General features: G+C 46.2%; 1 protein-coding gene across 4 annotated transcripts in view; it reads right to left on the bottom strand.

Moving 5' to 3' along the window:
• Window positions 1-15,334: 15,334 nt before the first annotated feature.
• SBF2 (SET binding factor 2) overlaps window positions 15,335-24,403 on the bottom strand; it is a 496,438-nt gene continuing 487,369 nt past the window's right edge. For all 4 annotated transcript variants that reach the window (XM_043970029.1, XM_043970030.1, XM_043970031.1 and 1 more), the window contains 4 exons: window positions 22,026-22,219; window positions 19,476-19,563; window positions 17,379-17,510; window positions 15,335-16,092 (listed from right to left, as the gene is read on the bottom strand). In XM_043970029.1, the coding sequence (XP_043825964.1) occupies window positions 15,994-16,092; window positions 17,379-17,510; window positions 19,476-19,563; window positions 22,026-22,219 (513 nt within the window). In that variant the 3' untranslated portion in view covers window positions 15,335-15,993. The remainder of the gene's footprint in view (window positions 16,093-17,378; window positions 17,511-19,475; window positions 19,564-22,025; window positions 22,220-24,403) is intronic.

The raw sequence follows: 24,403 nt of genomic DNA, 5'->3' as shown, positions 1-24,403 counted from the left end.
GAAGGCAGTCCAGGCTCATCCAGGCAACCAAGAAACCTGCTTTCCAAATCGACTCGAGCTCAAAAATGGGAGGTAAAAATGGCACCTAACACATAGGGTTCATAGGAAATACACAGGGTGTATTTCCCAATTTGACTATACCTTTGCCCTTTTAAAAAAATGTTCATCCATAAATTGTTCTCCTGTCCATAATTCTGATAGGTAATATATTCCATCTTCTTCAAATTTTCTTGTATTCTCTCTCTTTATATCTAGGTCATGTATCCATTTTGACTTTATTTTGGTAAATGGGGTAAGATATTGGTATATGTCCAATTTCTTTGTTTCCTTCTCTTCTTTGTTTCTTTCTTGGCAATGAGGGTTAAGTGACTTGCCCAGGGTCACACAAATAGTAACTACCAGGTGGCTGAGGCCGGATTTGAACTCAGGTCTTCCTGAACCCAGGGCCGCTGCTTTATCCACTATACCACCTAGCTGCCCCCATGCCCAATTTCTGTCAGACTTGCTTTCCAAATTTCCCAACAATGAATTATCTTTTTGCCCTTTGAGCCCAATATTTGGGGCTCTCCTTCCCTCTCCCTGATCTTCTGCGTGAAGTTCAGCTGTGGACAGCTCCTGGCCCCTTCTAATTTTTCTTGCCTTGGAAACAGCTGAGTTCACCCCACCCACGGTGGAGGTAATCCTTTAAGAACCAGCTAAAATGCTAACCCCTTCATGAAACTTTCCATGCCGCTCCCAGCCCGAACTGATCTCTCCCCTTGTCTATCATCCTGATTGCCCTTTCATCGCCCTGATTGCCCAATTCTCCTCCTTTTATGCTCATTTGATTCGCTTCATAGCCTTGAGCTCCATGAGGTCTGTGAGCACTGGGTTTTAGCTGAAACTGGGGTGACTGGCGAGCAGCAGCTAGAGCTCCAGGACAGCAGGGCTGGTCTGGCGTCTCTGACCTCATGCTGTCTCTCCTTCAGTGGGAATAGTCTTCCTCACCCCAACCTCTGCACCCAAAGCTCTAAGTCCCTGCCTCTCTGTCCAGATCTGCTTCAGTCACTCACCCTGTGTCAGTGACTCTGGAAGGTACAGAATGAACTTCCCTGGGATAAACAGTGGCTAAAGTGGGGCAGCTGGGTAGCGCCTAGCTATCCACTGATAAAGCACCGGCCCTGGATTCAGGAGGATCTGAGTTCAAATCTGGCCTCAGACACTTGACACTTACTAGCTGTGTGACCCTGGGCAAGTCACTTAACCCCCATTGCCCTACAAAACAAAACAAAAAACAACCAAAAATGATTATATTAACTAACATTTACATGACATTTTAAGATTTTCAAAGAGTTTTATACATGTTCTCTCATTTGATCCTTATGACAACCCTATGAAGTAGATGCCATTTTTAACTATCCCCATTTTACAGATAAGGAAACTGAGGCTGAGAGATATTAAGTGACTTGCCGAGGGTCATGCAGCTAACAAATTCCTGAGGCAGAATTTGAACTCAGATCTTTCTAACTCCAAGTTCAAAATTTTAGAAACTTTAATGGCAGAATTACAGGCATCAGCTGGCACCCAGAGGAGGTGCTGCAATGGACTGGTTTTTACTTTCCTGTATTTAGGCCAACCTCAGTGTGAAACCAGACCTGCGGGTGTTTAGCCAAGAGAAGAGAATACAGAGGAGAGGGAGGGGAAGGTGTGAGAGCACATGATGCTCTGCAAGCAGGGGAAGTAGATGGGCTCTCTTTGGCCGGGCAGGCAAAACCAGAGGCACAGGGAGGTACAAAAGTGCAAATTGCGGCTTGGTCTCAGAAGCAGCTTCCAAATGATCAGTTGTCCAGAGTGGGCACAGCGGCCGCCTCTCAGGGCAGGGCTTTACGCATAAGTTGCATGAGTTTTTATCTTTGTCGGGTTTGGGTTGGAAAAGGTGATCATGAGGTCCCATCTTATCCCGAGATTCCAGGATTCTGTGGGACCGGATTCCCTCCCACTCCCACGTGGAAATGCACTGGTCCTGTCACAGTGTCTCTGCAAAGGCCTTGTAGGCTCCTCCTCCCTTGCCCAGCCAGTGGCTCTCAGGGTGCAGGGAGAGATATGGAAGGAAGATGCAGTGGTCCTTTGTCTCCCTGGCAGGGCGCCAGTCACAGAGACCCTGAAGCAAATTCTGTCACTCTGACCACCAGTCCCAAGGGACAGCTGCCGCCCACAGGGAAGGAAGAGGACCAGCTGGATTCATTTTGGCTTGTTGGGGAGCGGAAGTACTGTTCTGTTCCCACACCCACATGGGATGAGGGGACTGGGGAAGGAGAAGGATGCTAGGCAGAGTCTGTGGCTTCTTGACCTCCCCAGGTGGGTGGCTGGAGCCCCAGGAGACTGTGGCTTGGCTCCCTCTGGCTATGAGCAGAGTGGGGCTTGGGAGAGAGGGAAGAGCTGGGAACAGAGAGGCCTGGCTGGGCTCTGGAAGGCCTTGTGATAGAGGGTAAATAGTGTTGGTTTTGGAGCCAGAGACCCTGGGTTCAAATCCTGCTTCTGTCCTGAATCACAGCTGTGATCTTGGCCAAGTGATTTCACCTCTCTGGGCCTCAGTTTCTTTTTCTGTAAACTAAGGGAATAGATGACTTCTCAGGTTCTTTCCAGATCTGTCTATGACTCTATGAGCCATCCCTTCCGTCCATCTCCTTTCCAAAATCATTTGTGCCATTGGAATTCCTTTTGTCTTCTGATTCAGGAATAGGTAGCCCCTTTTGGGAGAGAGGAGTTTGGTATTAGGTTCTTTACCTTTTCCCTCTTTAGATTTAAGTAACAGCTCAATTTCTGCGCTGATTTCCTCCAATCTTACCATTGCCTTGTATTGATCTGTAATCTGTGGTTGCATAACTTGGAATGGAGGATACTGTCATCAAAAACCAGGATGGAATCCTTGACTACAGCTGGCAAAATCTGTTTCCAATTTCATTATATTGTCATACTGGCACACCATAAAAGCGTTTTTATCTCACATCCATCTCCCGCATATTTGTGGTTTCTCTGTTTTTGTGGTCAGCGACATCTGCCCCCAAGTTCTCCCCAGCAAGGGCAGGAGGGCTGTTTCTGATTTGTGCTCGTAGATCTCTCTGGCCTTCTGGAGGTGCTGGACCACAAAGGAGGGAGGCTGGCTCTGCTGGCCTTGGTGTCAAGCTGATGGTCTCGATGCTCTTAAGGAGGCTTCATGTATGTCTGAGGTTACCCAAGTTTCAAGCCAAGCCGGGGGCATTCCTGCATGCTGTGTCTAGGTGACTCTAGAGACCGCTAGAGAACACTAAGTGGGATGTGGGACATGATGCTTAGATTCATAAGAGAAGATGCATCATGCTGGCTGGAATGTTGACCCAGTTATTGGTATTGTTGGACACCAATTAGCCCGTGTTTTGGGTTCCTGTTAGGCCTTCCCAGCTAGCTAGAGGGGTCTTTGGGAACCCAGAGGCCTTTACACTGCCTTGGCCAACGTTCTTTGACTCTGTCACTGTCCTCTCCACTCCCCCATGACATAGGCGATAGCTAGGACTCTGATTATTCTTATTGGTAGTAATTGTTATACAAACTCTTACCACTATCTTGCTATACAACTGGCCTAATGCTTTTACAATTTTAATGCTAATTTCTTTCTCAAACATTTTATAATCCTGGACTTATGAAATGCCAGTCTCTCATTTAAATTTGTTTTTCTTTCTGGCTTCTCTATTTGATTCCATTAATCTATTTTCTCATCCAATAATGGAGGGGTCGGTGACCTATGTTGATAGAGACGTCATCTCTACCTCTGAAGTCACTGATATGACCCTAGATGTGCTTAAAGTATTAAAACTTTAATATTTCAAAGACTTGCAGTTTTCCTGGTATGGGTGCTTCCTACACCTTTGTAGATTGTGACTTCTCAATGTTTAGCTGGATGGCCTTTGGGAATGACTGTGGCCAAAACCTTCATCTCTCTGTAGACAATCTAGTGATGAGCCTCTCTATGGTTGGTGAGGCTGGTCATTGGATAACCAACAGATGGTCCATAGCCAAATCCATACCTGAAGCCTGGTAGGACTTCCCGGAACTCAGGCTCTACTAGCATGGCCTTTAAAAACTCAGAGTCACTTCCATGTCATGATGAAGCATCAGAGGAGGAGGATTTGGTGGGGAGGAGCCTGATGACGATAACATTAAACAGTTTACAAAGTGCTCTCTATCTAACGACTCTACCAGGGAGGTTGTGCAAGTATTATTATGCCTATTTTACAGATGAAGAAACTGAGGCTTAGGGAGGCTCAGTGACTTGTCAATGTCACAGGACTAATAAATGGGGGAGTAGGGAGAGCAGCCTAGATTGTTTCACTCCGTGTCTTGGTTCTTTCTATTGTACCTGCTGCCTCTCTAGAGGTAAGTTCCTTTTCCTGGGCAATGAATAACATTGGCTATCATTTCCCCAGTCTTTCCCATTCTCTTATTTTCTTTTCTTAGAAAGGGGCTTAAATTGTATTACTTTTATTTCCCCCATAACTCCCCAATGTCAATAGAGCCCCTTCTGGTAACAATGAAGTATCATTAAAAAAACCCAAACCCAACCCCCACCCATGCACTGGACTTGTCCAGTAGAATGTGGTTCATCTCACTCTTCTGAGAGGAGGTAGGTTTGTTTCACCATCGTCCATCAGGCCTCTGAAGTCAAGGTGGGTCTTGGCACTGATGGAGGGCTGATGTTTTGGGGGTTTTCCTTGGCAGCAGCCCTTCCCATCTCCCATGCTCTCCCCTCACCACCGTTTTCTTCAGACCCATATTCTTCTCTCAGCCACTGCATTCCACATGCCCCTGCAGATGCTGAGGGAAGCCCCTGGCTCACCCTCTTGGGTTGCCCATCACACTCCTTTATTGTTCTTCTTCTTCTTCTTCTTTTTTGGTGAGGCAACTGGGGTTAAGTGACTTGCCCAGGGTCACACAGCCAGTAAGTATTAAGTGTACTCCTGAATCCAGGACCGGTGCTTTTTCCACTGTGCCATCTAGCTGCCCCCTTTATTGTTCTTCTAAAAGCTGCCTGTGCTGGGTTCAGACCATGCTTCTGCTTTTTTTGTTTTTGTTTTTGCAAGGCAATGGGGGTTAAGTGACTTGCCCAGGGCCACACAGCTAGTAGATGTTAAGTGTCTGAGGTCAGATTTGAACTCAGGTCCTCCAGAATCCAGGGCCACTGCTCTATCCACTGTGCCACCTAGCTGCCCCTCTGGAGGCCTTTCTTCATTGATTCTTACCTCTAGGGCCATTCACTTACATTTCCTTTCTACCTTAGACTTAAGAGAACCTGTGAGTTTTGGAAGATCCCTTAGAGGCCGGTCACCTAGCCCAACCTCCTATCCTGCCCAGTGTTGGAATCTTCTTTATAAGATCACTGATTGGGGGCAGCTAGGTGGCACAGTGGATAAAGTACCGGCCCTGGATTCAGGATGACCTGAGTTCAAATCCGGCCTCAGACACTTGACACTTACTAGCTGTGTGATCCTGGACAAGTCACTTAACCCTCATTGCCCTGCAAAACCAAAACCAAAAACAACAAAAAAATAAGATCATTAATCACTTCCAGTGACAGGAAGCTCACTTCTTCACAAGATAGGCAATTTCATGACTGCCTGTTAGAAAGTTCCTCCTTATAATAAACTGAAATTTGCCTCTCTATAATCTTTATGCCTCGATTCATCACTGATTAAGTACCTACTCTGTGCTAGACACTGTGGGAAAAGCCAAGGTTAGATTAGACATGGTTCCTGCTCTCATTAGAATATGAATTCCTTGGGAGCAGGGACCATGTTTTTTTTTTTTTCCTTCTTTTTTTCTTTTTTCTTTTCTTCATATCTCCCATACTTAGCATAGTGCCTGGCACATAGTAGGCGCTTAATTAATGCTTGTTGACTGACTCAGAGATCAGGTTGGGGGAGGGAAAAGTACTTATTGATAAGGGGAATAAGGGAAGGCTTCCTAGAGGAGGAAGAATTTGAAGTGGGCTTTGTTTATAAGATGTGCAGCAATTCATCCAGCATGGAGAGGGAGAGGGACACTTTCTAGACATTGAGTATGGAGGCAGGAGAGCACCTGATGTGGTTGGGTGGGAGGTAGAGAGCTAGCCAGTTTGGCCAGAATTTATGGTCATGGAAGAAAGCAGCTAAGTAGGGGCAGCTAGGTGGTGCAGTTGGTAAAGCACCAGCCCTGGATTCAGGAGGACCTGAGTTCAAATCTGGCTTCAGACACTTGACACTTACTAGCTGTGTGACCCTGGGCAAGTCTCTTAACCCTCATTGCCCCACAGAAAAGAAAAGAAAAGAAAAAGAAGAAAGTAGCTAATGGAGTAGTAGGATTATACTGGATTCTGGAGAGTTTCAAATGCGAGGCAATAGGGAGCAACTGATTTTCAATGACTGATCTTCATTTGGACCACTGGGGCCATGCAGACTGCATCTTCAGGGGTGTGCTGGTAAAAGTTTAACAAACAACCGGGGAAAATGTTCACTTGCCATACCTTTCAGTTTAATGAACATGATTAACATTTTTTTTCTATCACTCAAGTTTAAACAGTCAACAAAAGAGGAAATCGAGCTCCGATTGTGGGGTTTTCCAGTTTCTGAAACCCTGACAGTCATTCTCAAGAGTGAGCATGGGCACTTCCTGCATCTCTCTTCTTCACAGCAGCTCTTCAGAAGTCCAAGACAGCACCCCCCCACACCCCGCCCTGCCCCAGTCCTGTGTTTCCTCCCTCGTTTCTTTAGCTGATGCCCACAGTATGGCACGGTCTCTTTCCCACCCCAGTTGTGCTCTACTGGACATACTCCACCTGATAACTTTCCTCCTAAAATATGATGCCCCCAAACTGAACCTGATACTCTCCAATATGACCTGACCAGGGCCTATCACCCCTTCACTCTGGAGAACAGGCTTGCATCGATGCAATTAAAGATCTTGTTAGTTCCTCTGAGTTTTCAATCATACTGTTTATTCACAATGAGTCATCTTTACTCCTATTTAGTAACTTTTCACTCTAGATGGGGGGTTCTTCATCTTTTTCCTGTTAGATACTCTCTTGGAAGTCTGGTAAGGTCAATGAAACCCTTCTCAGAATAGGATTCTTAAATGCATAAAATACAATACATAAGGTACCAAAGGAAATCATACTGAGATGCATAACCAAATATAAAAAATATGGACCCACGGGGGCAGTTAGGTGGCACAGTGCATAAAGCACTGGTCCTGGATTCAGGAGGACCTGAGTTCAAATCCGGCCTCATACACTTAACATTTACTGATTAGCTGTGTGACCCTGGGCAAGTCACTTAATCCTTATTGCCCCACCAAAAAAAAAAAAATATATATATATATATATGAACCCTAGGTTAAAGAATCCCTTCTCTAGACAGTAAAATATACATATCCCTTCTTTTTGTGAAGGAAACAAGGCCCAGAGAAATTAAATGGCAGGAGGTCACATGACTTGATGGTAACTGTGGGGACTAGAACCCAGACCTCCGCATGGTCTGGGGCTCGCTCTTCTAGCTGTCTCTGATCATTCAAAAGATGTTTGCTTCAGTCATGACTTATGTCTTTAATGAATAGCCCTGCTTGGGGCAGCTAGGTGGCACAGTGGATGGGGTACCGGCCCTAGATTCAGGAGGACCTGAGTTTAGATCTTGCCTCAGACACTTCACACTTACTGACTGTGTGACCCTGGGCAAGTCACTTAACCCTCATTGCCCTGCAAAAAAAAAATAGCTCTGGTTGCAGTGGCCATGGAGCATTTTTTCTCTATTTAGTATATTTTGTAAACTTTTTATGAGCCTCATATCCTTTCAAAGCTGATTAACAGAATTTGGGGGTTGGGGCACAGCGCCACCCCCATCGGGAAAACCCACATAAAATCTTTTGGCCCTCCCTGATATTATACAATAACAGTCTTCATCCCCTCTGTCCCCCCATGCCTGGAAGGCCCTCCCTCCACACCCCTGCCTGACGACAAGCAGCCACTTTCTCCGGTCTTTCCTGATTCCTTTGATTAGAAGTGGCCCCGCCCATGCAAATCTCTTGTCCATCTCTGCTGGTCTGCCTTCTATGTTTGTCATATTTAGCTTGCAGACAAGCTGCCAGACTGCACATGTAGAGGGAGCTTTCACACTGAGAGCTCCTTCACAACAGTAAAATCATAGTCTGGACCAAAAGACTGACATTTCAATGATCTATTTTAATTATCTATCCATCCATCCATCCATCCATCTATTCATCCATTTATCCATCCGTCCATCATCTATCATGTCTATCTATTCACCCATCTGTCCATTATCTATCACCTATCTATCTCCCTATCATCTATCTATCTATCCATCCATCCATCCATCTATCCATTCATCCATCTACTCTCTATTCCTCTCTTGTCCCCTGCAAGGCTGGAAGCTCCCTGAAGACAGGGCTTGTGTGTTGTTTCAGCTCTGTATTCCCAGCACCGAGAAAAGGGCTTTGCTCATAGTAGCTGCTAAGTAAATGCTTGTATTGAATTGAATGGAGGCAGTTCTGGTCAGTGATGCTGGAGCAATCTACCATTTAGAGCTTCGACTCTCAAGTGAACTGAATAGGGCAGGGCAGGTGTGGAAGGAACACCAAGGAGCAGGGAGAGATGACCAATTCAGCGGGTCTAACTGACACGTTTTCCTGGGTCCTGCATCCTACACAGGCAAAAGGGAAAAGTCCAATGGCTCACCTTGTATGAGAGCCAAGTTCATCTGCATGGCTGTGGGCCTGGAACTGAACCAGAAAAGGTCTCCCTTGGTTTTCTCCCACCAGCTGGGTTGCCAGATGCAATTTTCACCACACTTGGCTAAGACAGAGGTGAGTGCAATGTTTAGACACTAGACTTAAATAATTGCCAACTATCTCCCGCATGCCAGTAGATCCCTGTCTTCTCCCCATGAGGGCTTTGGATAAGATCATCAGGCTAGTTATGCTCTGCCCTGCTTGGCTCATTCACCTGTGCTGGGAGGACAGGGCTAGTGCAGTGACCAGCAATGGGACTTTCCTCTGGGCAGGCAAATAATGCCATCTTGGCCAAGCTCAGATCCAAACCAAAGGGCACAGCCAAGAAGAGGCAAAAGGAAGGTCCACAGTGACATTTCCCAAACCATGCACGGTGAGTCAAGGCTGCCAAGAAACAATATTGATGCAGGGATGTCCTTCCAAGAGAGGGAACGATGGATTCTAAGCTCTTTTAATGTGCAGAGAATTTTAGTGTTTTTTAAAAAATTTTGATCCCTAATCTTCCAAACTCTCCTTTTATTGGGGGGAAGTTTATTTCATTGATAATATAAGCTGGAGTAGAGTGTAAGCCCCTTGAGGGCAGGGACTGTTTTTGTCTTTGTATGCTCGATGCCTAGCATCAAGTCTGGTACCCAAAAGGCACTTAATGAGTACTTGGTGAATGAATATTCCTTAAAAAGCATTTATGCTTTCTCTTAGTATCTTTCAAACTTCCAAGCACTTTGTGGCTCAGTTCTAGTTTGAGAAAGGTCAGACTAGGACAAAGTCCCACACTGGAAGATCTCATTCCATGTGACCTTGGGCAAGTCCCTTGTCCTCCCCAGGGCTTAGCTTCTTTTTCTGTGGAATGAGGGGGTTAGGCTGGATGATCTTGAGGGACCCTTCAGATCTTAACCCTCTCTGATTCTGTGACCAGAGAAGGTCTCTGCCATCCAGCTCCCCAGGGCCCAGGAGAAGCTGGGAGGCGACCCTGCAATGGGCCTCTGGGGGTAAATCGGCGAGAAAATGGAGTAGCAGACGTGCTTCAGGACGCTGGGCAGGACCCTAGAGTCTGTGTTGCTGCCTGGGCATATATGTATATGGGCAGGACAAGGGGCTCCCTTTTCTTTTTGGCCCATGGATGTTCTCTACATTTGCCTCATTACCTGAGTTTTGCTCTGCTTTTGTTTTTGTGGGGGTTTTTTGTTTGTTTGGCTTTTTTTGGTGAGGCATTTGGGGTTAAGGGACTTGCCCAGGGTCACACAGCTAGTAAGTGTCAAGGGTCTGAGGCCAGATTTGAACTAGCTGCCCCTCTGCTTTTGTTCACTCTGAAAATGAACGGAGAAACTTCAGCTACACTGGCCAAAGGTCACTGAGAGGTAAAAATCTGACAGTTCCAAGCAGAACAAAGGGTCGAAAGCCCAACCAGCTGGAATTTCCCAGTGAAATTCCACGTGAGGCCACAACAGTGCTGGAATAATATAGTCTAATGGTCCCCCCTGGTAGGCTAGCCCCAGAGAGTACCATGACAAGGTGGGAGGCTATTGGCTACTCTCGCATAAGCAACTCTGAGAGAATGAGCGGGGCTCCAGTGGCTGAGCTTCTGGCCAGTGGTCTCTGCAGAACAAAGGGGTGGCAGTCCCAGACTCCCAAGCCTGCTACAGCATACCTGAAAGGGGGTGCTCTTTTGGTTAATGAGCTTCAAGAAGGGGGACCCCATTACCTCCAGAGAAAACCCATTCTTCTGGGTAGCTCTGATCACTGCAAAGTTTTTCCTGACACTTTCCTCTACTCCCTCCTTGCTTCTAGTCAGTCCTCCAGGGCCAAGAACAAGCCTCATTCTTCTTCCATGGGATGGACCTTTCAACACCTCAAGAAAGTTATCATATCTTTCCTAAGTCTTCACTTAATTCTCCAAACTAAACATTCCCACTTCCTTCCACCAAGACCTCGAGACTGTTTTTCTGATTGCCTTCATCTGGATGTTCTTGGGTCTCTCTCAACATCTTCCTTGAAACGAGCTCTTCCGCAGCCTCTCCCCTCTCTAGAGCTGAACCTATTTTGACCAGGGCAGAGCACAGTGGGACGATGACCTCTCTATTCTTGGACACTCTCCCTCTTAATGTAGCCTAAGGTTACTTTAGCTTCCTAGGGTACAGTACCACAATGTTGACTCATACTGAGCTTGCAATCACACCTCCCACATCTTCTACCTGGGAAAAAGCTTTTCTGAACCCATATAAGACTCTGCATTCATTCCTACTAGATTACATGCTGTTCAGTTAGGTCCATTGTTCCAGACTATTGAAATGTTACCTAGTATGTAACTTTCATTCCCAGATTTGTATCATCTGCTAATTTCATCAGTGTTGCATCTATGTCTTTATCTGCATCAGTAATAACAACAGGAATGGCAATAATCAATAATCGCTAGTGTTTATATAGCATTGTAAGGTTTACCGAGTATTGTACATGTTAACTCATTTTATTCTCACAATACCCCTGGAAGGTGGGCACTATTATTATCCCATCATACAGATGAGGAAACAGGCTGAGCAACGTTAAATGACTCACTTAGGATCACACAGCTAATAAACGGCTGGGGTAAGATTTGAATCCAGGTCTTCCTGACACCAAATCCAATATTTTTATCTACTGTGTCACCTAGCAGCCTACTAGTACAGGGCCAGTCACATATCCCTGTTCACTTCACTAGTGGAGTCCTTCCAAGTTGGTGGAAAAAAATTAGAAGGATCTGTGATTTAATTGATGTGGGTAACTCAATGTGTAGGGAACTCAAATTGAAACCCATCTACAAGTTTGTAGACAAGTTTTATGGAGTTGCCTGAAGCAAAGAGAGGTTTGAGCAAATACTCCAGGGTCACCCACCTCGTGTCAGATGGGGAATTTGAATTCAGGTCTTCCGCAGCCCAAACCCGGCACTCTATTACGTACACTGCTATTTTCCAATGAAATACTCTGGAGTCCAGCAATTCAATTAGCTCGGCCATCTCCCTAATTATCTAATTTACATTTCTCCATTTTTTTTTTTTTGCAAGAACAGAATGAGTGACTTCACCAAATTCTTTGCTAAAATCTAGGTAAAGATTGACAGCATTCTTAGTTTAGTTATTTAGTTTAGTAATTTTGCCAAAGAAAAGAAAAAAACAATGAGTTTGGCACGACCCATTCTTGGTGAAGCCATGCTGGTCTTTTGTGATCACTGCTTCTGTTTCTAAATGTTCACTAACCATCTCCTTAATATGTTCTAGAATTTTGTTTGGAATAAAAGTCAAGCTCATCATTTTAGAGTTTGCACATTCTATTCTCTTCCTTTCCTTAAAAGTAGGGATATTGCCAATTAGTTCTCTGGTATCTCTTCCTAGTCTTCATTTTCTTTTAACACCTCAAAATGTAGTTCACCTGGGTAAAGTAACTTGAATTTTTACTATCCCATCCACCCTGAGCAATGGACTTATCCCTTCTGTTGTCTACTGATTTTCTACATCACAACTTTCCTGCCTTTTGTTTTCTTTAGCTTTCCTTACCAGTCTTCCCCCATTCTTTGCTTTAGCATTCCTGACACTTTTAAGGGTGGGAGTCACTCTTTTGTATTTATCCTCTCTTAATTAATCTTGTTTCCATATTTTATACAGGTCTCTAAAAAATCTAAATTGATCAGGAAGTGAGTTCCCTTTGTATTTACATTGTTCCTTTTAGACCTTCCCAGATTTCCAGCTCCTTTTTTTATGTTGTCATTTTCTATTAGAATGTAAGTTCTTTAAAGGCAGGGGTTAGCTTGATTGCTCAGACTGTATTTGTATGCACAGGGTTGACAGCACAGGGCTTGTAGGTATTTAATGCTTGGGATGCTCACGCCTCTGCATTCATTCTCTCTCTCTCCCCTCCCCCCTTATTGGAATGGTTTTTGTGTTTTCAGAATTACATTTTTGAGAATTTCTTGTGGAATTTTAGTTCATGGATTGGATCGCTACCTATCTTTTCTTGGAGTTCTTTGTAATTTCATTTCCCAAGACCTTAGGAGCGTGTTGGACTATTCTTGGCCTTTCTCTAATGCAAACTCTAAGGCACTGGAGTCCTTTCGCCCCAAGATTCCCATCATTTTTGCTCCAGCTACCAGTTCCTTCTGATTGGCTGAGAGCCAGAGGGGAGATCCTATCCCATGATCCCACGATGGAAGGGCCTGGGAATGTTTGACCTGGAAAAGAGAAGACTTAAGGTGAAGGCATGATTGTTCTGTTCAAGTATTGGATGGGCTTGACATAAGGAAACACTTGCCCACGCTGGACTATTGTAAAGCGGAAGAGGTTGTCTCCAGAGGTGGCAGAATCTCCTTCAGCAGCAGTTTGTACAAAGGCTCACCACTCTTGGCTGTGCTGGAAAGGGGATTCCTGGGTAGGGTAGAGGGTGGACTGGATGACCCTGGAGCCCCTTGCAACTCAGTGATTACATTAACTGTCTGTGATAAGGCTGGACAGCTAGGTTGGAAGTGTCATAGAGGGCTCTGGATGCCGGGCTCAGGAATGCGGATTTCATCCTTGCATTGACAAGCTGCTGAAGGGTTTTAAGGCTTCTTTTATTAGAACCAGGGAGAGTCTTCTGTCGGGGTGTACAGGATGGAATGGGAAGGGACAGAGCCCCTGGGCAGTCGCTGTAATGGCCCCATGTGTACATCCAGTGTTGTCCTTTCTCAGGGTCTTTGCTTATTACTGGAAGGCTCTTTCTTCATCTCTGCTTCTTGAAATTCTGTCCGTTATTGAAGACCAAGCTCAACAGAGGCAGTGGGGTATAGTACAGTAGAGAGAGCAATGGATTTCAAGTCACAGGATGTGGCTTGGAGCTTAGCGTTGCTACTGCCTGACTGTGTGGTCTTGGACAAGTCATCACGTTGGCTTGCTCATACTGAAGACAAGCGGGGGAGTTGCTTAGATCATCTCTAAGGTCCCATCCAGATCTAAAGCCTAAGGATCTCCAGGAGACCTTTCCTAATCTTTCCTCTCTCTTTCCTTCCTCCAGTCGCTCACAGTGCTTTGTCATTCTCTTCTGCTCAGGTTATGGGCACGTTTTATTATGCATGAGTTACTGAACGTTTATTTGTGTCTATAGTCACCTCCACCTGCTGCCAACCCCTGCTTCCCTAGAGCTCAGCACATCCAATGGCTTCCCCGTTGTCAAGCATCATGCTTCGTACATAGCAGGCATTTAATGGTGGTTAATTGAATTAGTGATCTAGGGAAGGAATGATGAAAATCTGGACTAGGGTGTAGGGAGCTTCAGGAAGAGAAAGGGGCGACAGGTGAAAGAAGTTACAGATGGCTGTGAGGTTCTGAGTCAGGGTGACTGGAAGGATGTGGTAACACCAACAGAAGCAGGGCAGCTGTGGAAAGGCAGCAGGATTGGACATGCTGGGGGATCTGCCCTCTGGAGATGTCTGGGGAGTCAGGGGACTGACTGGGCTGCTGGAAAGACTGCCCCATCGGTCAGGAGGCTCCTCCCAAAGCTAGCCCACACCTGAATCCTAAAGCTACTAAGCCCGTTGACTCTACACTTGTAAAACACAGACAGTGCCCGGGCCAGCTTGGGCTCCCCAGGAAAGGAGGATTGTGCTTTTTTAAGAAGTCTGTTTATTACAAGATGGTTATTGTCTATAAGTCATGTCACTCCTACATAAAATTGTTAAAAGAACGTCATTACCAAAGAGTGTGGTGGACAGTGCCAACCTATGAAATGATGGGTCCATCGCTTACAAAGTACATAAAAAAGTACTTCATATACAAAGAAAAATACAAATTATGTGCAGAGGCCATTTTCACAGGTGGAAGTGTATCAACTGAAAATGCTAGAAAAGTCCTTCATTCCTATTGTCTCCCTCCCCCGCCCCCCACTTCCTGATATATTAAGACAACTCTTTTGTCCTAGTATGTATACAGTTTGAAATGAGACATTTTACTCTTATTCTTCAGTCCCCAAAGAGAGTGGTTTTTCTTAGAAAAAGGACCCACTGAATAACCCAAATCTTATAAGTGAATCAGTTTGGTTAGTTTTATATTAAATTATAAGCAGGATGTCTGAAAAATCAGAGTGTACTAAATCATATATACATATTCTTTGAAATATTAGTCTGATATTTCACATATTAACATTTCCAAACAAGACACGATGTTCTAGCTCCCTGCTGATGAAGGGAAAGGGTGTCTGCTCTGTAGCTTTTAGTTTAATAAACACAATGTTTTTAAATGTAAAAATCTAAAACTGTTCTTACAATTTATGTGCAAAAAATGTGGCCTTGGGTATCCAATCCCACCGCCCAGCCTGTGATGACCCTCCTGGGCCTTTGCCTCTCGTTCCTGTCCCATTCCTTCAGCCAGGCTTGGTTTGGGGGCCCACGGCGGGACAGGGTGGCTCGCTCCTGCCTGTCCACATGGCACGCACTGGGAGGATTTCAGTGCCCGTGCCTGTGTTATTGTTTAGTGCGTTTATCATTGTGTTACTTTGTAAATACAAATTGATAGTGAGCAGAAGAGCACGCAATGAGCATTCTTTCTTTTAGCCTTGGAAAAGCAATTTCTTTTAGAGTCTATACATTTGAAGACTAATTTTTCTCCCATTTCCCCAATTGTCAAATCCCTTGACAGGGTCCCATGGCTTGTTTTTTCCTTCAGTCCCACCAAGGCTGGAGATCTCAGCATATATTGAGAACAGCCCACACCTGGCCGAGTTAGCGGCAGGCCGTCAGATGTAGCCCATGGAGTGTCTGCGTCAGGTCTGATGGCAATTACTGCTCCAATTGTGAATGGACGACACTAGAGGTTTTTGATTTTCGCTTGTAAAACCATTGGCTCGGCCAAGGAAATACCGACCCAGGCAAAGGGATTTCAGAATGGTGACCCCCACCCCCACCCCGGCTGTCAGTTCCCCAGTGGGCTGGTCCCGTGCTGCCGTCCTGGTGAAGCCTGTTCCATGAGGAGTCACACTGCCCCGTCAGTGCAGCCGCCTTTATGCGGAGGCTCCATGTGATAACTGGGGGAAGCATCCTACGACTGCAAACCAAACGTTCCTGGGGAAGCGAGTTAGACTAGAGAGCTGCACAGTGAGGGGCTGGCTCGAGGGAGGAGAGAGCTGTCTCCCGACTCTCTCCTGTGCCTTTTCCTATCAGTGCAGCCAAGGGCTCCCTACGGCTCCTGGGTCCTGGAGGGGCTCTGTTCAGGCATCAGAGATACAACTCTGGATCCGATCCATCCACTGCTGGGCACTCTGTGCATCCTGGGCACAGAAGTTGTACACGCGCTTGCTGGTCTTCAGCTGCACAATGAAACAGAAACACGAGATGAAGAGGAAGGCTCTGGGGGAGGCTTTTCTGCCAGGGCGGGAGTCAGACCCTGCTTCCTCTTACAGGCCGTCACAGCGTCTCCCCCACAGGCCACTTCTACACTGCTGGCTCCTGCACTTCCTGTGGCTCTTACCTGGCACGATCACTTTCTTACCCTCAACATCCCTGATGTGGCTTTCTTTGCAGAGCTCTGAAGGAAGAAATACTGTCAGGCGGGCAGGAGGGATGGACACCAGGCAGCTCCCAGGGAGCCAGAACTTTGGATTCTCCTGTGCCCTTGGAAAAAGCCTACCTGGTCAGAGCAGGAAGGGCCAGGGATGAAGGGGAAGGAAGACTGAGGAGCAGAACGGCACTGACCAGGGTCTTGGCAGAAATCACGGCAGTGACACCCTCTGCTCCAGCTTTGGGGACCGGGTTCTGCTAGGAGAGCTACTGGGCCTTAGGGAAGAACAGGCCTGGAGCCCACCTGGTCTTTAGGGAAGCCTGGCACAAGCAGGAGGCCATTTTCCTACTAGTAGAGCTACTAAGTAGAGGCAACTAAGCATGGACACAAGACAAAGGAAAATCACCCAGTGGGACAAACTAATAAGACAGTGAGTGATTTCAGAGACATCTGTAGATGTCATTTTTGTCCAAGGACGGTGGGATCATCATGGTCAAAGAGCTCTTGTTTAAATCAATGGAGTAAAAGAAAAATGGGACATAAACCCAATGGAAAAACAAAGTCTATGGTGAAGATGCTGTCTGTGTGTATCAGGAAAAACGGATCTTCACAAAAGAAAAATGCCTCAGGAAGTCAGGGCACGTTAGCCGGGTGTTGGCTGGTTCACAGCCATGTGTATCTATCTCCCTTGTCCCTTAATCACATGCTAGAGGAGAGGTACAGGGGCGGAGGCAGTGACGGCTGAGACAGCTCTCCTGGGCACAAGCAGCAGCTGCTCTACTTGTCACAGTAGTCCAGGAGATCAGAAATCCTGTGCTTGGCTTACATGGGTTTAGTTATAGAATCACCAACATTTCACTTTAACAGAATTAAATCCAAGCCTGTTCCCATGACACCCGGTAACAACTGGTATCAAGAGTAGGTGATTTGGCCTTACCGCCACTGGGCCCACCAATGTTTGTTAGTGAAAGCTTCTGTTTGCTAAATATTTGGGGTGGGCTGGGCTGCCCCTTGGGGCCTTTTGGCTCATGTAGGCACCTAGGCCCAGCATGGAGATGCCCGTGGAAGGAGCTGCTGAGGGCAGGGATCACTTACGTCGAAGAAGGCTTTGTCATTGGCGTGCTTCGGGGCGCCCATCGTTGGGGTTGCAGGAATGATGGTTTCAACCTCAGCTAAGTCAATGTGTCCTTTGCAGCTTGTGTCCTCACCAGAGTCATAGTACCTTAGCTAGAACATGTGGAGACAAAGGGAAGGAATTAAATACATGAGAAGAACACTGGAGCATCATTTACTCCAAATGGATGGGACTCTGCAAAGAAGCCGTGAGATGCAGTGTGGGAAGTGGAAGAAGCAAGATGACCTGGGTTCAGAGCCTCCCAGTGCTGCCCTCGGGCTCAGCAGCTAGGCTCTCTGGGTCTGGAAGATGAGAAGGCGGGGTGAGATGTCCTCCGTGGTGCTAGGACACTGTCAGCATGGGAGAAGGCCTGCTGGTGTCCACTAAAGCTAACATGGAGAGGCACAGGGACTCACATCAGCTCTGTGGTGATCCACCCACCTGCCCCCTTGGGATCCCAACATTTTCTCTTTTGTTGAAAGGTTTGGCAGGGTTGGGGCTTGGTCCAGCCCTGGTCTGGGGTGTCGCACGGGGATTCTTTTCAAGGATGGGCCGGCCTGGATGGCCGCTCAGGACCCTCCTAGCTCAGATGAGCGATGGATGGTTCTGTGGTTGACACGGGGCCCTCTGCCTTGGTTTCTTTAACATGTAGTTCCATTGTCGTCTTTTCTTGCTGGGCCCAGAATTTCTTTTATGTCCCTGAGGCTGCCTTCCTGGCCTGCCCTCAGTGGGGTTTATGCAAAGCCCGTGTTCTTGGGTTTTCAAGAACTTAAACTGATCAGCAAAAAGTGTGAGTGTGAGTATGATGTCACGTAGTTGTTAATTATGGTTACAACAAGACAGTCTCCTCCCATGGTTAGTGGTTAGATTATACTTTCTTCTGTTCTGCAGACACTAGGATTTCCATGACATGGGGATATCAAAGTCCATTCAAAGGGCTACCATCTACATATCCGAAAACACATTCTCCACATTCCTCTGCCAAGAGCAGGCTCTTGGCCAAAATCGTGGAGCCCAGGGAGGAGCCGTCTCAATGGGGCCCTAGCAGAGGGCCCCAGGGTGCCTGGCAGGTGGGAATGCTTCACCATGTAAAACGCTGTGAATCTTTGGTGTGTGTTGGGCCCATTCACATAACATGGAGATGTGGCATTGTGGGCACCGGACTAAACAATGCTTCAGTTTTACACTTGAGGACAGGAAGCCTTGGGGAGGGGCAGAATGCCTGTCCTTCACAATACGCTGTGGAGCTATCGCCTGATCCAAGCTCCTCCTCTAAAGACAAGGAAACTGAGGCCAGAAGAGCAGAGGGATTGGCGAAGGACACAATGAGAAGGAGGCTGACGTGGCACGTGAACCTGGCTCTGCGACCCCACCACCCAGGACCTTCCACTGCCCATCCTGTCACCCAGGACAGCTGGACACCAGCAGCTGGAGCCCAGCCGGGGCAGCACAAGTCCCTGCTCTTCAGCCGCAGGCTGCCTCACTGCAGTCCCCTTGTTCCTGGTTCCCCATGGAAGCCCACTCTCTCCCATTTGGGCCACCCATGCCCTCTGTACCCCTCAAAGGTTTCCCCTGCCTTGTCATGGGGGGTGGCACATAATCTCAGGACAAAGCACAGAGCAGAACCCGGCCGGGAAGATCACAGAAGCATCAGAAGGCAGGGGTTGGAGCCACACGAGTGAACCCGGACCCCTCTCCTACCTCTTCTCTGTGAGCAGTCCTAGGCCCACGAGGGTTAATCACAGTTTATGCCAAGGGTGGTGAGGGCAGCGCTGGGTGCCCTCTAAAACCCTGCAGAAATGGGGCTGCTATTTCTAGGAGAGCAGGAGCTCCTCACTGACCTTCCCTTTAAGGATGCTGACCGGACTCAGCGCCCTAATGAAACCCATGAGAACCGACACGGGCAGAGGAACAAAGAGAAGTCTTGTGTGGGTTTGGGTGCGTGCGAGGGTGTCCTGCAGCAGGCAGACACATCATCTGGTCACTACAATAAATGTCCAGGGGCCGCTCAGAGCCTAATAAACGGTCACTGAAGGGGACCCAAAAGAAGCGCCCTCCTTCTCCCTCCCAAGTATTACCTGATGCTTTGTCACATCCAGCACAAACCAGCGGGGCTTCCAGCCTTTCAACAGAGCTCCTCGTTTGTAGAGTGTCCCCTCAAAAGACCTGGCAGGACAGAAGTTGGGGAGATGAGCAGAAAGCCCCCAACACTCACCTGGGCTACGTCTGGGTCTCCCCCCTGCCCAGAAACCCAAGGCACCAGTGCTGACATTCTCTGCTCTGGCCTTCCGTGTTGTTTGGCTGCTTTTGATCGTGGGTACAGCCTAGTCACCCCTGGTCTGCCCAACCTCATGATTTTACAGAGATGAGGAAACTGAGTGAGGTTCAAAGAGTGACCTCTGCCAGGCTCCACAGCTGGTCAGTGACCATGTTGGGATAGGAACCTGGCAGGTCTCCTGACTCCAGATTTTAAGATGAATTGGATAAGTACCTCAAATTAAATCAACATTTACTTGATACTCAGTGGCTTCAATGTAGAGGTAGAAATAGAGCAGGATGGAGAAAAAAATGTTGGGAAATATAGGTCAGGAAAAAGAAAAAAAAATGCCAAAGCTTGTAGACAACACAGAGGCCTCACAACTGTGTGTCAAGAATATTCTCTTTTGGATAAGAGCCCGACATGCTAAATGCTGAATAACATCATAAAAAAATGAAACTGATTGCATCTTAACAGTCAAGAACTGAGTGTATAACAGTGTGGGAATAATCTCCAAATCAGCTATCTGTGTATACATCAGAAAGGCCATGAACTTGTTAAAGAAGAGATCGAAAGACCAAACAAAAAGGATAAGATGAAAAAATATGGCCTACAATTAAAAACAATCTATCCATCTATTTATTTTTAATAAGGGAAATAGATAAAGGAACAGACATCTATGCAGACAACCACCATTGCCCGTGGAAATTGAACCACTGTAAAACAATCATCAAAAGGAAGCCAGAAAAACCTAGGAACAGCCTCGGGCAGAACATCTGATCTCTGCCAGGTAGAGAAGTGTGGTAACCAAGGGCAACACAGGCTAAGAATATATGTTCATTTGCCAAATTTCAAATCTGAGTATGAGGATTGTGGAATATTATGAGCAAAAATAATTTCATAAAAGAGTGAAAAGTAACTTTAGATAAAATAAATTTTCAGAATGGTTGGCCTGAGGCCTAATTAAGGCAGATCATCCTAATGCTATTTAAAGATGAAATTGGAAGGAAGACAATAAAGAGACAAAAATGGAAAAGACACGTCAATAAGCAATTTCCTCCATCAGTGACAGTGGAACCACCACCCTGAGACTGTGACAATCTCTTCTAATCCTAGTGTGCTCTATATAGAAGTAGCCCTAAAGAAAACAAGTTGAATTAGACCAAGTGTAATATAAAGAGAACCATGATACAAGGAACATAGTTTTGATGACACCGAGAAATTGAGTCTCCAGATATTTAAAGGAAGGGAATATACTAAATGATTGGAAAAAAATTAACTATAGAAAAAAGTTGATAGAAAGAAGTCATGAACAATTACTAACCCATATGCCTACTTTTTTCATTTTTGTAAAACTGTCATCAGAATTATCTACACAAAGAACAAGGACATCTCTGATAAAAACAGGAGAAAGGAACATGCAATCTTTTGCAAATGAAATCTAGAGCAAAGCACACCTTTACCCAATTGACTGAAAAGATAGGAAAATGTGAGAGTCTACAGTGAATACTTTTTTTTTTTTAATAGGATTTGGTTTGGTAGAGGAAGAATGTAGTTTTAAAGGCTCTCCTCCAAAAGATGTTTCCTATGCAAACATGATATGAGATTCCCTAATAGACCTATCAGGAGAGGCAACTTTGACAACTCACTCCTTACTATGTTCAGTGAAGTATAAGACTGGTCAATAGATGGTACCAAAGGGATTTTTCACTGTCCTGGAGAATGTCCAGAGCAGAATGCAAATGGAAAAGAGATTGATATTCTTTAGATGCTCTTGTTTGCAGATGACATTGTGCAGATTGTACCAAGCCCAGAACCCTGAAGAGTCTCATAAATAAGCACTAATTACACAAGACCTCTTGTTCAATAGGAGACAATACATATGGGGCACAGTGGCCTGAGAGATGTCCTTTAAAAGATTTTGACCAGTCCTGTAGCACAAGTAAGGGATAACAGAGGGATGGTCTTAGTGCTGCACTGGTACTCTTTGAATACTGAGACCAATAGGAAGGACCCCAGATGCTGAGCTGGCCCCTGGGGAGGAGTTATAGAGAACACTGAAAAGAGCAGGAGAGTAGGAGAAGGTGTGGGTGGATGGTGACCTACCCCATTAGAGGGAGTACCCATGCCAATGAGATCACAGATCCACACAAGTATATTAAAACTTTACCTGTGCAAAAGTTCATCAAACATTCAGTAAAAGAGAAACATATCCTGGGTCTTGCTGCTTGGCAAGTAGCAGACAATCCCACCAAGAAAGACAAATCAAGTTAGCCATAGAGGCCAATGACTCTTCTTGCCTATGCTGGGGACCACAAGGACACACACTCTGGGTGGCAGGGAAAGGGCTGGAAATGGCCCTGTGTGTCACCTGTTCTCATCGTTCTTGGAAGCAAACTGGCTGTAGAGTGTGGCTGCTCTCCGGTCCACTCCATTGGATGGGGAGATGCTGGCATTTTGTTCCTCCCCCAGGCCGCTGTCAGGCAGATGAAGCAGAGATCTCTTCTGATAGGAGTGTAAGTTGGTAGTTACAATTCCTGAGGAGCTAGAAGGGTGTCTCCGGGGCTGACAACACAAAACACATTTCTTAGCCTAGCTTGGATGAAAAACTGGAAAAAGTATTTCTAAAACTCAGCAGCTTGCTAGAAAACCCGAGGCTGCAGACGTGCATCCTGTTCCTAGGGTACATCCGCCGGGCAGCCTACCCACTCCTATGAGTAGTTTTTGCTTCCCAAATGGAGCAAATTCAATTAATTTCAACAAATACATATTAAATACCTACTACATGCAAAGCAATGAGATCACCACCAATGACTTCAAGTTATAAGATCCAATGGTCTCCTGGTGGGTTTTTAGAGACTGTAGGTTTAGACCTAGACATGACCACAAGGACTGTCTAGTCTATCTCCTGCATTTTACAAATGAGGAAACTCGGACTCAGAAGGTTAAGTGACTTGCCAAAGGTCACACAATTTCTAAGTATCAGAGGCAAGATTTTTAATCCAGATCTTCAGATTGTGGAGTCAGTATTCACGGCAACACTCGACGTGATTTCACATTCCCCCATCTGCAACCTTTTTTGCTTTTATGACTATTTACCGAGTGCCTGCCAGAGGATAATAACAATGACTGACACTGAAAGTACTTTAATGTTTGTACATCATCTCACTGTGGCTTCACCACAGTCCCATGTAGGGAAGTAGATACCATTGTTCCTATTTTACAGATATGGAAACCGAGGCTCACAGAGATGAAGTGATTTGACCACAGTCACACAGCCAGTAAATGTCACATTGCAGGATCTGAACATGGCTTTTCCCGACTGTAAGGCTAGGGTGGCTAGACTGCAGAGTGCAAATGGGGAAGCAATGGACACTGAGATTAGAAAAGTTGATTGGAAACAGGTAGAGAAGGTCTTTAAAAGCTTAAGAGTTGGTCAGTTAAGAAACATTTATTAAGCACCTACTATGTGCCAGGCACTGCACTAAGGGTTAGGGATATAAAAGAAGCCAAAAGACAGTTCCTGTTCTCAAGGAGCTCACAGTATAATGGGGAGACAACATGCAAACACTCTGTACAAACAATTTATAGACAGGATGAATTTGAGAAGACACCAGAGGAGAGGCAATGGCATTACACAGGACTAGGAAGACCTTCTTGAAGAAGCTAAGACTTGAGCTTCAACCTGAAGGGAGCCAGGGCGAGTAGGTCATGGAGACGGGACAGGAGAGTGGTCCAGACATGGTGGACAGCCAATGAAAACTCCTGAAGTTGGAAGATGCAGCGTCATGTGGTGGGAACAGCAGGGAGGCCAGCGGCCCAGGCTCACAGAGGGTATAGCTGGGTGTGAGGTGTCAAAAGATGGGAAAGATAGAGGGCTTTATAAGCTAGACAGAGGATTTCAGATTTGATCCTGAAAGGAAAAGGGAACCACCGGCCTTGGGGAAGGGAGGCCATCCAGCAGCCACTGTGATAGGCCAGACACGAGATGACGAGGGCCTGGGCTGGGCAGTGGTCGTGTCAGAGGAGAAAAGGGGATGTATGTGAAGGATATTATCAAGGTAGAAATGACAGGGCATGGCCACTGACTGACGATGGGGGGTATAAATGAGGAGGTGAGGATGACATCTAGGTTGGGGAGCCTGGGTGCCCGGGAGGATCTTGGGACTCTTGACAGCAATAGGAAAGTTGGGAGGTTTTGGGAAGAAAGATAATGAGCTCAGTTTTGGACGTGCTGAATTAAAGATGTCTATGGGGGGGGGGCAGCTAGGTGGCGCAGTGGATAAAGCACCGGCCCTGGATTCAGGAGTACCTGAGTTCAAATCCGGCCTCAGACACTTGACACTTACTAGCCGTGTGACCCTGGGCAAGTCACTTAACCTCCATTGCCCTGCCAAAAAAAAAAAAAAAGATGTCTATGGGACAACCGGAATGAGATATCTAAGAAGCAGTTGGAGATTGGAGACTGGAGATGAGTAGAGAGGTCAGAGCTGGATAAATACATCTGAGAATCATCTGCATATTAATAATAGTCAAGTCCATGGGAGCTGAGGAAATCACCAAGTGAAATAGTATAGGAGTAGAAGAGAAGACTTAGAGGGGGCAGCTAGGTGGTGCAGTGGATAGAACACCGGCCCTGGAGTCAGGAGGATCTGAGTTCAAATCCAGCCTCAGACACTTGACACTTAATAGCTGTGCCACTTAACCTCAATTGCCTCACCAAAAAAAAAAAAAAAAAAAAAAGAAGAA

The sequence above is a fragment of the Dromiciops gliroides genome, chromosome 6 (genome assembly GCF_019393635.1).
Source record: "Dromiciops gliroides isolate mDroGli1 chromosome 6, mDroGli1.pri, whole genome shotgun sequence".
NCBI lineage: Eukaryota > Metazoa > Chordata > Mammalia > Microbiotheria > Microbiotheriidae > Dromiciops > Dromiciops gliroides.
This window is presented reverse-complemented; position numbering and strand designations above follow the sequence as displayed.